This window comes from Triturus cristatus, chromosome 10 (genome assembly GCF_964204655.1).
Source record: "Triturus cristatus chromosome 10, aTriCri1.1, whole genome shotgun sequence".
NCBI lineage: Eukaryota > Metazoa > Chordata > Amphibia > Caudata > Salamandridae > Triturus > Triturus cristatus.
The window spans coordinates 278,048,809-278,064,254 of record NC_140593.1 but is presented as its reverse complement, the minus strand read 5'-3'; the positions used below and the strand labels follow the sequence as shown (position 1 = coordinate 278,064,254).

General features: G+C 44.1%; 1 protein-coding gene across 5 annotated transcripts in view; it reads left to right on the top strand.

The window, feature by feature from the left end:
* Nucleotides 1–15,446, top strand: part of AKAP9 (A-kinase anchoring protein 9) — a 1,384,828-nt gene that overhangs the window by 168,056 nt on the left and 1,201,326 nt on the right. For all 5 annotated transcript variants that reach the window (XM_085631105.1, XM_085631108.1, XM_085631107.1 and 2 more), the window contains one exon: nucleotides 8,996–9,166. In XM_085631105.1, coding sequence (XP_085487231.1) covers nucleotides 8,996–9,166 — 171 coding nt within the window. The remainder of the gene's footprint in view (nucleotides 1–8,995; nucleotides 9,167–15,446) is intronic.

Here is a 15,446-nt window from a genome sequence, read left to right as displayed (position 1 = left end):
TTGTCATTAATGTAAATTAAGAAGGAAAAGCACATTTCCTAATCAAAAGGGCTAGAAGGATCCTTTAAAGATTATTAGTAGGGCCTAGGGCATAGCCCTGAGGCACTCCTCTCATAAAAGGGCAGAAGGCTGAACTAATTGGGGGAAGTTGAACTGCCTGTTCCCCTCTGTGCTGTGAAGGAAACTAGTTGTTTACTGCCGAGAGACGTAGCAAACACATGGATGAGCTCTTGGTGTCTAAAGTTATAGGGAGATCATTGAACGCAGACACCAGGACAGATTCCAGAAGCCAGCTTGCTGCACATCCAACAAACTGTGCACGAAACTAAATGGGATGACAGATGACTGCTGATGATTTTAATTGAGGTCTAAGTACAGCCTCTTCAGAGGATTGCAGTAAATCGGAAAAGTCAGAGCAATCATTTTACCCCAGCCATATATTGAAGTCACCTCATATAATTACAAAGGATGCCTTCGCAATCGAATGTCTCCGGAAGTTAACTAATGAACTGTCAAAATCAGGTGAAGAACTAAGGAAGACAATAAACAAAGCAATAGGGCATGGATTGAGTCAGAGGAAGTTAATTTTACACCTGTAAGAGTTTGGCACACATACATGGTGGGAGGGCAATAGGAATGAATAGAATATTCTGTTTTCCCCATCACTTTTAAACACTCTTTAGGTTTGTCTTGACTATAAAATATCTATCCAGGAGCACAAGCACAAAATCTGGAGCTGCTGTTGGTCTTGGGAAGTAGTAGTTACCTCAGTTGCTGTGGCTGGTGTTAGTACATTCTGAACCATGTGAAAATGCACCTGAGGATTCTTTACTGCTGTTGAAATCTTTTCACCAATTTTACCATAAAAATGGCCTTCTAACGGCTAGTGGAAGAGTTCTTCTTAAGTATAGCAAATTTACTACTGGGTACTTTCCACATGGACTTGTGATGCCATTATCCTTCTCTCAGCAGCCAACTCGCTCTGGTACCAGAGGGCACTAATGAGTTGTCCCCTTCCGACATAGGCAGCAGCTAAGTGCCAATCACCTTTTCAGGAATGTCCCTGGACTCAGCAAGATGTTAAGCAAAATATATTGATCAAAGTTTCTCTGTCCGGTCTTAGTGCATGATTAAAAGTGGCCAATCAGATGTGGAACAATTTTACCAGGTTTTAGGGAGATAGCACAAGCTCTTTAGCACTGGTCAGCAGTGGTAAAGTGTTGATAGACATATCTCTAAGCTCATAATAGCTAACAAACATCATCTTATTGTGCTTGCGATGTTCGCCCTAAGTTGGCAGGATATGCCCAGACGTGGGTCCCTTGCTCACATTGCCACTGGATTCAAGCTAGCCTCGCTGATGAGGGGTGTTACTCCGAAACCGGTCCCAGGATGCTTGTTTCGGTCCAGGGAAAACCTGGCTTGGCAGTTTGGGCTGGACTGTTTCCAGGAGGAACAGGGTGAGGACTGATTTGCATATTGCTGGTTCTGAACTGGGGTGGCAAAGTGAGCTAAACAACAATGATGGATTTAACCCAGATCTAATAGTGACAGCGGGTGAGTTTCTCAATCAATCAATCAGGGGAGTTATAGAGCGCACTACTCACCCGTGACTGTCTCAATGTGCTGGGGGTAGTGGGGACTAAGGGCAGCTCCGGTCATCCGAAAAGCCAGGTATTGAGGCTCTTCCTGAATGCTGTTGTGTGGGACTACGTCTGATGTTGAAGGGTAGTTCGTTCCAGGTCTTGGCCGTGATGTAGGAAAAGGATCTGCCTCCCATTCTGGCTCAGTGGATGCGGGGGATTTCAGCCAAGGCTAGGTCAGCCGAGTGGAGGTTTTTCTTGGGGGCATAGAAGGAGATTCTTTCGTTGAGGTATTGGAGTCCGGTGTTGTGAAGGGCTTTGTAGGCATGTGTGGGCAGCTTGAAGGTCACTCTTTTTTCAACAGGGAGCCAGTGGAGGTCTCGTAGTTGCTGTGTGATGTGGTCTTGTCGTGGGATGCTGAGGACAAGTCTGGCTTAGGGGTTCTGGATGGTCTGGTGTTTGTGGAGTAGGGATTTGTTGATTCCGGCGTAGAGGGTGTTCCCGTAGTCCAGGTTGCTGGTGATAAGTGCGTGGGTGACAATCTTTCTGGATTCGGGGAGGGTCCATTTGAAGGTCGTGCGGAGTATGCGGAGGGTGTGGAAGCATGTGGAGGATACAGCGTGGATCTGTCGGTTCACGGTGAGGGAGGAGTCGAGCATGATGCCGAGGTTGCAGGTGTGGTCCGTGGAGTGGGAGGATTGCCGAGGGCGGGGGCCACCTGGTTTCATCCAATGCAGAGGGGGTGGATCCGAGGATGAGGACTTCTGTCTTCTCCGAGTTGAGCTTCAGGCAGCTGCTGCTCATCCAGGTTGCGACGTACTTCATTCCTTCCTGGAAGTTGTACCTGGTGATGTCTGGTTTCTTGGTGAGGGAGAGGATGAGCTGGGTGTCATCAGCGTAGGATACTAGGCTGAGTCAGTGTTTTCTGACGATGCTTGCAATGTGGACCATATAGATGATGAAGAGCGTGCGGCTGTGGGAGAATCCTTGGGGTACTCCACATCTGATCTCTGTGGTTTTGGAGAAGTAGGGCGGAAGTCTGATTCTCTGAGTTCGGTCGGCGAGGAAGGAGCGTATCAAGTCTAGTTTCCTGTATGCCGGCTAGTGTGTGGTGGGAGATGGTGTTGAAGGCTACTGAGAGGTCTAGTAGGATAAGGGCTGCAGTGTGGCCTTGATCGAGGAGTGTGCGGATGTAGTCTGTTGCGGCTAGGAGGGCGGTCTCGGTGCTGTGGTTGCTGCGGAAGCCGGATTGACAAGTGTCAGGGATGCCGTTGGATTCTATGAAGTTCGGCAGCTGGATGTTGATGATGATCTCAGTGACTTTGGCGGCGAAGGGGAGGAGGGAGATGGGCCTGTAGTTCTTGAGGTCCATCGGGTCTGCAGAGGGCTTCTTGAGGAGCGGTTTGACTTTTGCGTGTTTCCCATCGTCGGGAACGTGCCTGTTTCGAGGGTGCAGTTGATTGTCCGTCATAGTTCTGATGCGATGGCGGAAGCGGCCCTGTGGAAGATGTGCGGCGGGCAGGGGTCAGTGGGTGCTCCGGATTGTATGTTCCTCATGGTCTTTGCAGTATCTTCTGTGGTGACAGGGGTCCAGGCGAGGATGGTCGGCTGGGTGGAGTTGCTGGAGGAGGTGTTGGGTCGGTGGCTTGGTTCTATTCATCGAAGTTGTCATAGAAAGTCCTGATTTTGTGGTGGAAGAAGGAGCCGAGTTTGTTGCAGAGGTCCTGGGAGGTAGGGACACCAGAAGTTTCGCTGGGGAGGTCTGGTGAATTCTTGTATGATGTTGAAGAGTTACTTGGAGTTGCGGGAGTTAGAGAGGTTTCTTTTCTAAATTAAGTTCCTCTGCATAAATCTGATAAGTGTATGGTGTGATGTAGTTGCGGTCCTGTAGGTGATGTGTGCTTCCGGGGTTTTGCTGTCCCTCCATACTTTCCCAAGTCATCGGCACAAGCGCTTGGATTCTCGGAGGTCTGTGGTGAACTAGTTGACTTTAGTAGTGTGTTGTCTGTCGGAGCGTCTGAAACGTTTCAGCGCTACGTCCATTATCTTATTGTAGTTGCATGAGTACTATTGGGCGTAACTACTGGAGGCAACCAGAAAGAAGGACTTGGTAAGCTTTTAGTGCATTACAGCCCAAGGTATTCACGAGGGACTCGCTGGTTATGATCACTTTATTCAATCCCATACGTGGGGTCCAACACTTTCCCAGCTTTTATGCTCACAGTAGTGTCTTCTATAGAGTAGCACTTGCAGGTGACCAACAATCTGTTATTCTCAAGGAACACCTATACCATAAGTGTTTTTCTCTCTTGCAAGTACTTGGTCTGCTATTTAGTCACTGAAATATGGGAAGGCACCAGGTTGTGACATGCTCCCAGGAGAGCTATACTGTAGAAGTCTGGATGCCATATATCAATTTGCTGTTCAACGCCATTATGACAGGAGGGAGCATTCATGACTCTTGGAGTAGGGCGATTATTATTCCCATCCATAAGAAGGGCAATAGAATGATCCTCAGTGATTATAGACTAATTAGCCTACTGGATAACCTGCAAAAAGTGTTTTGCTGGCAATTACTGAGCAAACTGGAAGAGTGGATGGAAGAAACTCAAATTCTCTCGTTGCCTCAGGCTGGCTTCAGAGACCAGGTTAGTTCTGTTGACCAGGTTTTCAAACTACTTTTAATCTGTTGGAAGTTTAGTAAGTTCAGGATGGAACATCTGTGTATAGCGTTTGAGGACCTTAAGGCCATCTTTGATCTCGTTTCCATGCCAAAGCTGTGGGAGTGCCTCCTGCTTATAGGGGTCCTGGCGCTCTACTCTATTATATTAAGACTTCAAAAAGATTCTTATGCTCAAGTTCATGGGGTTGGGAGCGTGAGCTTAAAGAAAGCATTCAGATCCGCTGAGGTGTTTGCCAGGAATGCGCACTAGCTGGTACCTTGTTCTCCTTGTTTACTAATGATGTGAGAAATACTTTAATGTGTTGTACGCATGACTCCCCCAAACTGAACGGGGTATCAGTCCCAGCCCTCCTTTTTGCTCACAACACCATTTTAATCTTGTGTACACCGATAGGATGCGAGAATTTGCTTGACAGTTTCCAAAACTTTTGAAATATAAAAGGCCTTGAAATTAAAAGATCTAAAACAAAGTAACATGGTATTAAATCTGCAGTCTTTTAGGGGGAGCTTGAGGTCAGGGGAATCTGCCGGTTTATCGTTCCCACTGTCCATTACCTGGGCATTAGAGTCGAAAATAGTTTATTTTGGAAGCCCCAAATTGCAAAAAGTAGAGCTATCATGATAATGAAAGATACAGGGATCTTACAGGCCTACAAAGCCTCTTTTACCAAACCAGGTTCACCTGTTTTATAGACTTACAGACGCGAAGGTTGAAACAGCCGCCACATATGGTACGGACATATGGGAGTATGAGAATTTACGTGCCTTGACCATAAGAGGGAATTAATTTGTTAAATCTTTGGTCAATTTACCTGTAAGCACTCCTTTGCTGACAGTATATTTTGACTTGTGCCTAAGAATATGTGGCTGTTCTTTGGCCTTTGTTATTTTGGGTAAGCTTATGGGCTATCTACAGCATTCAATATATAGAGATGGCCACTAGGAGATGCGTCTGGATCCTTGCCCTTGTTGCGCCGCGTGAAGGATTGGTGTACAAACCTTGGCTTTTAGTTCTTGTGGTTGGACCAATCCTCTTTAACTATGGCCTGTAATGTTAAACTTAAAAATCAATTTTGGAATTGTATTGTGGTTCTTAATCAGCGGAATGGCCTCAAGGGCAGTCTGTCAGCTCAGTTTCTGCAAGTAAAATTGTTACCGGCATGTGAGCCGTATTTAGATGAGATCATTCCCTCCCAGGCTTAAACCCTTTTTATCAAGTTAGGAACTGAGGGGCACATGCATCAAGCATTTTATCGGTCGCAAACGAGTCGATTCGCAGAATCGCCCTGTTTGCGCACTGTAAAATGCTATTTGTGATGCATCAAGCCCAAAGGCATTCGCAAAGCAGGTAATCGCAAAAATTGTGATTACCTATTTTGCGAATGCAGTTAAGGAATCGCAAGATGCGATTTCTTAATTGTGATGCATTATGCATTCGCAAATTGCGTTTTCGCAAATTGGAATAGCAAATTACCATCAACTTAAAGTTGATTGTAAGTTGCGCTTCCTTTGAAAAATGCGCAAAAATGCATTTTTCAAAGTGCAATGTGGTGCATACACATGTGCATACTTAACTTTGTTGGGGGTGCATCATGGTGACCTTTTGGCCCCCTTGCACTCTTGAGATTGCATGCGCAATTTGCGTTTACCTATTTGGTAATCGCAAATTGTGAATGCTGTCCCATTCATTTCAATAGGCCTCTAGGTGAATAGGAATGAATGGGACTGCATTCCTTAATGGCGAATCGCAATTTGCAATTCGCAATTAAGGAATGTTAAGGAAACGATGAAGGGTAGTGCCTTCTCAAATGGTCCACGTCAGTGGATAATCAATATCAGAGACATTGCTCGAATGAAGATTTTTTGTGTTGTTTTTATTTATCTTTTTATCAAAGGAGCGCAAAAATTCCAAATTGTGAAGAGAAAAACAAAACAAGAGCCGACACGTGTTTCGCCCTAGTGGCCCATTGGCCATGGGCTTTTTCAAGGCAGTGAATATTAATCAACACAGTCTTCCTGTGAGAGTAGACAAGACGTCTCTGCGGTCCTCGGTCCTTTTTCCCGAGGACCGCAGAGACGTCTTGTCTACTCTCACCCGAGGACCGCAGAGACGTCTTGTCTACTCTCACAGGAAGACTGTGTTGATTAATATTCACTGCCTTGAAAAAGCCCATGGCCAATGGGCCACTAGGGCGAAACACGTGTCGGCTCTTGTTTTGTTTTTCTCTTCACAATTTGGAATTTTTGCGCTCCTTTGATAAAAAGATAAATAAAAACAACACAAAAAATCTTCATTCGAGCAATGTCTCTGATATTGATTATCCACTGACGTGGACCATTTGAGAAGGCACTACCCTTCGTTTCCTTAACCTAAACTTTTCAATGGCTCTTGGGCGTAGCCATTTACAAGGACTGTGCCACATATAAAATTGGGCCCTAACAACTGCAGCGTCGCAAGTCCAGAACTTTCCACCCATACAGCAACCTATGCAATTAAGGAATGTGTAGGAATCTCAGATGTTTTAGCAAAACCTACATGCATAAGGACTAGCGAGTCCCTTATAGCGATTCCTTAGGAATCGCTATTAAGGAATCGCTGTTCCTTAGCTTAATGCATGTGGCCCTAAGAGTTTTACATGCAAGTGGGATATGACATCCTCGCTCAGTAAAGCTTGTGTAATAGGCCACAAGGCGGCCAGACGAACTATTGCCCACTTGCTATGCTTCTGTTTACCCTTCCCGACAGAGATGGATACTCCCACTATGTTACTCTTTGAGTTTTAAAAACTTCATCCTACCTTAAGAATATTACACACTGACACCTCACCTTTAATAGTGTGCTGCTTGAGTAAATTTTTATATTGTGTGTGGGTTTGAGTAGAAAAGTGTGAGCTTGGACTTTTAAGTTACTTATTTGTAGCATTTTCAAGTGATTTTGTTCTATATTTGATTGTTTTGTACATTTCAACATTCTCTTGTATACAAGACTTTGTGTATGCTGTACATTGTTTCAAGATATTTTATTCTGTTTATCCCTGAATATAGAGAATGATAAATGGTAAAGTGCACAGAGTCCTGTCAACAAAAACAAATTAAGAAACAAGGAGGGGGATGACCTTGCAGGTCAAACAGAAATGCAAGCAGTACATTTCCACTGTCTGTTGAAGCAATCGTCACCCTTCATCTTGTGACATGCTACAATCAGGGGCGTCCAAAATGGATCCAGCTAGCTTCAGTCTCCAAGACTTACTCACTCACATACATGCACACATACTCATTCACACACTCTCCGACTACCATCCACTCAGTGTAAATGTACAAGCGCTCAATATGCACAAGGGATGTCAGCGCAGGGTTCTGGTCCTCGAGTAACAGCAGAATGTTTATTTAGGAGGGCTTAGTAGACCACACTCCATCTGACATAGTGACACGTGTGCTCACCTGGTACCTACCACCACAGTTTTATGGGATGCTCCCATGACAGGGACTGTAGCCTGCTGTATTGTCTCAGAGCATGTTTGATGCACCCCTGCAGCTCATAGGACATGTTCAGGTGCTCACATTGTAAGGACAGACCTGAGCCTCTGCACTCACAGGGACATCTTCAGGATTTTGGGGGCCCTGGGCTAAGTGTATTTTGGGGGACCCTGATCAACACAGCGTTGAATTTATGATACAGTTTCAGCTATTTCATGCCCTCTTTGGCCAGGTCCCTGACAGTGAACTTGCACACGTGTTCAAACTCTTTAATATATTTACATCTAATATTCAGGGATAGTGATATGTGTTTTCAGTATTGTAATCCAGCTGCAGCTCACTTCCATTACTGCAGATAATCTCAGTGACACCCTCCCATTTCTCATATGTGAAGTCCTGTTTTGATCCAAACTAAACTTTTTTTGTGGACGTTGTGTGACACAAACATATTTTTCTCCAAAATGTCTGTAATAGATTTTCACACATCACCCACAATTAAATTCAAGGAAAACGGTGTTCAAACTCGTCTGTTTATGAATTATTCAAGGTCATTGGGGCAAGACTCTCTGCACCACGGAGTTGGGCCTATCAGGGGGCCCCTTGAAAGGCTGGGGCCCTGGGCCAGAGCCCACTTTGCCTATACCTTAAAACGTCTCTGTGCACTCACGGTAGATAAGCCAGGGCGAGAAGTCAGGTTAGAAGCCTCAGATGAGGTCGGGCCTTCAGGGCAGGAGAACGTGCCCTTATACTAAGTAGGGAAATCCCCATCCCAACGAGTGAGTGTACATTGTCGTTGGGTAAAAAAAGTGAATTTAACCTCAGAACTCCCTATAGTATATCGTGTTCAGTAATGTTCCATTTACCTACAAGTATATTTTGCCATATGTAAGGCTGTTCTAGGGGTACAGCAGGTCAGCTAACTTGTTTGACATGTATTTGATGTAATGAAGCCACGTGCCGCACAGTAGCATGTTTATTGAGGCTCGGGTCGTGGTTCTCACAACAGAATTTGATTTATGCTGCGTCGTTTCTGAATAAGAACGAAAATGATGTCTTTGTTAAACTTCCGAAAGCACTCTTGTCTCTGAATCTGAACCACAATGCAGATTTGGCACAAGTGTGTCCGCTCTCGAGGTGCAAATTATACGAGCAACAAAGCCGGTTGCCATGGCAGTAATCTGGATGGGGCGGAGTGGCGGCTGATGGAGCCGTCGTCGCTGAAGCTCGGTACTAACTGCTTGCTTTGCTTTAGGAAGAAGCATTCGGAGTCGGGGAGAGTTACTCGGAGCACGACATGCAGAATGCGCAGACGCGGCTGGAGCTGGTGGAGGATGAGCTGGCGGGGAAACAGCAGGAGATTGAGGAGCTGAGCCGGGAGCTGGAGGAGCTCCGAGCGGCGTACGGCAGCGAGGGGCTGCAGCAGGTGAGCACGCTCCCTTCACTTATTTGGAAAGTTATTCGTTGTTTCCTAGGCTGTTAGTCCGATTTCATGACGTACGTTGGGAACAATTAATAGTCCACAGTACAAGATAATGTCTTCAATAGAACCCGGAACGGTTTGTGGCGTTGTCAGACTTTAAAGTCTACGAAGTTGGGCGCGGGGGCGTCTGGTATGGGAACAGTGCGCGAGTTGCTTCACCTTCAGCAGCTCACCAAGATTCTGACTGATCAGAAGTAGCTCTCACTGCAGACATGTTTGGAGACCCCTGATGTAATTGAAAAGTGATCGAAAACGTCCTCTACTTAACCTACCAGTTTATTGAATGATTAATATTGTCGCCCCTCGACTCTGATGCTTATCTAGTGAATTACGATTGCAGGGTCCAAGCTGAATGCAGAGTGCTCTATCTAGGACTAATATTTATGCATGTCAACAGTTGGTTCCTTTCACTTGCCACACACTAGTTTTAAGCCCAGTGCATGGTTTAATTTTCCACTGGACTCTCATAGTTAGTAATGCGCTGTTAGCTTCCAGTTGTGATGGAGGGAAAAGTATACGAGTTAAATTGAAATTTTAACACAATGTTTTACCTTTAAAGCCCTTCCTTGCTACCTCTTTTGAGAAAATATTAGATCTAAATATAAAGCGCCGCCCGAGCCTCAATGCAAATGCGAGTGGGTTAGGACGTATCATTTGTGTTGGAGATCTGATGACCACATTATTACAGTTAAGTTACATTTCTGGTAGCAAATGTTTTTTTCGACAGCTCTGAAAACATTCCTCGGTATAAAACTAAGCGCTGAATGGTTGGTAATTGCACTGCAGTGTTTAGTTAAAGTTGACAGATGAGTTTGCAGGGAATGCATTAAAGCATGAACTTTCCTTCTCTCTCATTTCCCCACACTCCTAGATTCCTTTCTTATTGTGGACTGTTCTGGATCTCCCTAGTCCAACGCCCGCTGGAGCTGCTATGATTGTGCAGCTTTATTTATTTTCTAACACTGCATCATTTAAAAATACTAAGATGTAAAGTGGGAGAAGGGTTTAACTTTTTCAGCGCATCTTGACTTTACCATCACTCTCTCCCCATTCTTCCTCTCTTCTTTACATCCTTTTCCATGCCACTTGTATTCCTTACCACCCACCTTCAGTGGCGTCGCTAGGTTGCTGCCCCCCTCCCCCCCTCCCCCCATTGGCACATCCTTCACCCAGTGGAAGCTAAGAAATCATATCAAAGCACAAAACCCTTTTAATGAAAAAAGGATGGGGGAACAAGAGGCAACTGGGTAAACAGGGTAAGTTGGCCTCCAATCTACATGTATGGCACAAGAAAATGCTACCCTATTCGCTGAACTGATTTCTAACACATATAGAGAGGCACATTATGCCAATGGTTTAGGTGGTGTTGGACATTACAGAAATTGTATGGAAATCAGTTCAGCGAATAGGGTAGCTTTTTCTTGTGTGATACAGCTAAGAAATCATCACATACAAACAGGTAGCAAAGTGGCAGCAGTATCTAAGCTTATTTCACTGAAGAATACCCAGAGTGAAGTATAGAGGTGGGTAAGCCACTGAAGGCTCTAGCCAGACGCTAGATTCTAATTCGGCACAAGGTCCTCTTGAACCCTCAAGTTAAAAATGAGCTGAGTTTTCTTGTGGCTTCTGCCTGCTACCCACGCTTGAAACTCCTTCACCAAGAATAAAAAACAAAGAAACTTTGATGTTAAACAATAGCGAGAAAGGAATACCAATCTAGTGGCTGAATTGCAGAATGTGAGACTAGAAAACCGGGGATCAGTCCAAGCTTCGCCACTTGACTAAATTGTGCGATCCTAGACAATTCTTTTATTTTATGATGCGATTGCTGCATTTGAGAAAACCTTGAAATAAGCGAGGATGTTTGCTGTACAAAAATCTCTCTCGTGTTTGGCTTAATGGACTATAATGTTGATCCTTGTAAAATAAGAATAGAGCCCACATATAGGTTGCACATGAAAATGATTAGCTAATGTATTGTCGTCAGAGTGGGGGATTTGGGCATAAATGTTTCTTAGTTCATGTTTAAAAAACTATCACTTTTAATAAACGCCTCTCAAAGCATTGATATAATCTAATGTACCAAGGTGAAATGCATGTCAAAGAAATATACTTTTTCGAATTTTGAAGTCACTTTATCATATTTTTATCTAGTAGTAGTAGAAAAAGTTATTTGATTTTTCCAAACAATCCTAAAAGTATATACAATAAAAACTATAGAAACGAAAAAGTAAAAAAAAAAGTCTAAATCACAGCCACTACAATTTACAATGGGCAAGGTAATAATTACTGCTCCTGGTTTTATGGTATTTATTTTTTGAACATTTCCGTCTGTATTTATCCATATTTATTTTTGGCCATCTTATTTGTATTTATTCATATTTATTTTGTGTTTTGTGAACAGATGGGGTGATAACTTGTATATTTCTTCATTTATTTATTTATCATATAAAGATGCACTCATATTTTGATGCTTGTCATGTTTTACCACATTACACAGCGAAAAATAATAATATAATAAACCCACAATAATAAATATTATAACAGCACATATACATTTTGAAATATGCAGTGATTCAAGCAAATCTCATCAAGCTTTGTAACTCCCCATGCTGCCAACATGTACAGCTATTGGCCTGAAAATAATTCCTCTCCGCATGGAGTCACTCAAAAGCAGCCAAATTATCTGTATTTCTCTGCTTTTAAAATTAAATACAGACAGGAAAGACAGTGTTTCCTGGCTGTATTTATCAGTAAAAATCAGTAAAAACGGAAAACAGGGACCCCTCGTAATAATGCATATGATTAAAAGTAAAAATGTAAGAAGCATCATAAAAATCACAGCGGTACCAGCTTTAAAACCCATTATTAACATTTAGCACCCATTAAGAATCCCAGACAGAAAGTGAATCATGAAGAAACACATTATGGGCGACGTTAACAATTGCAGAAACAGAAAGGCTGGCCTCACTTGGTTGAAATTCAAAGGCAAGAGAAGCGGACTGATATACGTACGACAGAGACTTTTAAATCTTAGATATTTCATGACGATGTGAAAAGTATCAGGAATGGAAACATCGTCACAAGAACATGCTTGTAAGTCCGAAGCTTTAGACCAAGACCCTTTAGACAACAACAATTGATAGAACAGAATAAATCTAAAATAGGTTAACAACCTGTGTTGGAAATTCGACATCTCCAGCTTCAGCTAGGGTTCCATCCCAGGGACAGTTTTAAGAAAAGACACATAGAGCACTTGTGAAGAGCCGCAGAGTCCTGCCTGCTGCGGCCCTGGCGAGAAAGGTCTGTTTTAGCGAAAAAATTTCCCCCTCACAATGTGCTCCGGGTTCAGCAAAGCAACAAAACATTTTTTGAAGTGGCAGGGAGGAAAAAATATATATACGCACTCTCACTTTTAAATAGAGGACTATATATTCCTCAGTCTATAATCCTGTATTCATTTCATTCCATTTTAGTCAAAAAAGCAATCACATATCGAGAAAACACATGATTACGTAATTTAATTATTGTAATCATAAATCACTTCTTCAACATTTTTAAACTTTTTTTCAACAAATTATATACATATATATATATACACACACAAAAGTACATATACAACAACATACACATGTATGTATGTGCGGTCTTATATAGCGCTCAAATTACCCTTGGGCATCTCGGCGCTTGCATTGGGAACCCTTCCTGGTTTTTCCCTGTGAGATAACCCGTACTGGGCATCCCCAAGGTGAAAGCCAGGCATCCCGCCGCGGGGGGCCGTTGTGGAGATTAAGCAAGCTTGTTGCCCAGAGCTGCATAGTGTGAACTCATGCTTAGAGTAGGCACCGAAGCGAGAATTATCGAGTCCGTGGACAATTGGGCTCCAGACCTTGCCGCGTCGGGAATCGAACCCTGGTCCCGGGTCTGACCTCTGCTTCAGGGTATGCCTCCTCTAACCAGTGAGCTACACTTCTCCACAAGTATAATCAGCAATTCATAAGTTCCTTCCACCCGATTCGTCAAAAAAAGGGAAAGTGTTCGCCTATTTCCTACAGGGAATACACTTCGAGGTAGTCTTATTTCCACAATCAGTTCTATTTTCTCCAGAACCTTAATACAGTGATTGTGCGAAAAAATATATTTCCAAACTTAATATCATCAGACTCCTCAGATCTTGATCTGCCGACGCGGACGCGTTTTGGCCTCCAAAAACATCTTGGCCTCCTCAGGACAAGGGTGAGGGAAACTACTTGTGAAAAACAATTCCGTGTACCTACAATCTGGATCAGGCTGGTCAGCGTTCATACATAAGGGTGTCTCACTCCAATACATAAACTGTGCACATCTAAATAATGGGACAAGCACTGAAATCCATACAAGTTCACCACTTCGAGCTGCCGGTGTCAATCTATTTTACTTTCCAGAGCTTCCGAGGTGGTGTCAGTCACTATAGAATCCTACGTAGTGACGGCACAAAGCGGGTTCAGCAAAAGCCTCGGGGCGACCCAAAGAGGTTACCACCTTTAGCCAGATGGAGAGCCAAAAAAGAGAGGGGCTTGACCAGATATATACCCCAGCACAGCTTCCTCATGAACCATCTCAAAAGGTGTACTCCTGGGAATTCTAAGAGAACCTTTCAGAAAAGAGTTTTTCAATGACCTGTAGTTGGGAGGATGACGCAAAGCCCCAATTGTCGCATCTGTAGCAAGCCACCATAATACACTTAGTCCTCAATACTTTAAGCGTGGTCTCCGTATGTGTGTGACTTATGCACTTAGCCAGGATACTGATCCCGTTAATTGCTGATTTAAACCTAACAGAGTTTTTCTTGAGCAAGGGTTGCCAAGTAAGATTGGAATCCAGTAGGATCCCTACGCACGAAAAATTATCGACCCTAGAGGTAGACTGCCCCTTTATCTAGAAGCTTTTGGAGCTGGGGTTGCTTCGGCCTACCACCATTACATGGGACTTAGTGTAGTTGGTGGTAGGTAAGGTTAAGCTCATCCATAAAGATTACAAATAGGACTAGGAGACGCTGAAGACCCTTAGCCGTGCGTGACATAAGAACGGCGTTGTCCGCGTATAAAAGAGCAGGTAGACAGTCTACTCATGCTTGGTACACCCACCTCTTGATCCAATAAAGCACATTTCAGACCATTCATATAGAGAGTGAAGAAAAAAAGGAGCCAGGATAAACCCTTGGCACCCCCCCCCCCCCCCTCAAATTAATGGACTAAGTGCATTCCCTAATCTACCTGTATCTTACAAAAGCAGTTAGATCCTCATGAAGACGGTGAAAGAAGATCAGTACCAGTTCAACCCCCATGGATTCGAGCACAGCCCAGAGCTTGGCTCTATTTACTCTATCAAAGGCCGAGCTCAGGTCCATGAAGGCCAGATGGATCGCCCCTTCCTTCTCCCTGGTGTGCTTCGCAATTAACATATATAGGTTCAGGGTCTGATCAACTGTGCCCCACCCTGCCCTAAACCCAAATTGGGCTTCCGACAATACATTCTTATCTTTTGCCCTGGTGGTAAGGTGATACAGCAGGGCCGTCCCTAACACCTAAACCTCCCTGGCAACCAAAGAAATGGGACGTTAACAGGCGGGGTCAACCTCGGATTTAAATAGGTCCCCCGGGATACCATCTTGGTCCAGGGCCTTGCCATATAGCAGAGACATGATAGCTTTTCTAACTTTCTTCCAATGAAAGCAAAGACCAGGAACCTCCCGTTCTACAGGTAGCGGGACCTCACCGGGCTCAAGGTCCTAAAGGGCTCCAAATGGTCTAACCAAGCCTGTGGGGTGGTGGTCAGGGCTTGCACGCTTACTTGGTCTGGGAAGAAAAGGGGATGATTTACTACCCTTCAAAACTACGTGCTTTCCCGTAGAGCTCAAGCCCCCAACAGTTTGTCCCATAGCTCCCTCTTTAGTATCTTCTTCCTCTCTGAGCGCACCAGACAACAGCTTGCCTTGGGCAGTCCGGCGTGAGGAGAAGAGTCAGCGTATCGGCGGCTCGTCTGTATACATTCTCAAGATTTGAAACTACGATTGCAAAGTAATGGATTTTTTCATGAAACCAGCATACCAGTCCATATTAGGATTTCCCCTCACGCCACAGGATTAGTGTGGCTTGGAATTATCACCTCACTTTAAACCTCAATATAGTGAATCTGTTCAGCCGTGAACAAGTCGTATGTACAATTATACTGAGGCGACGAA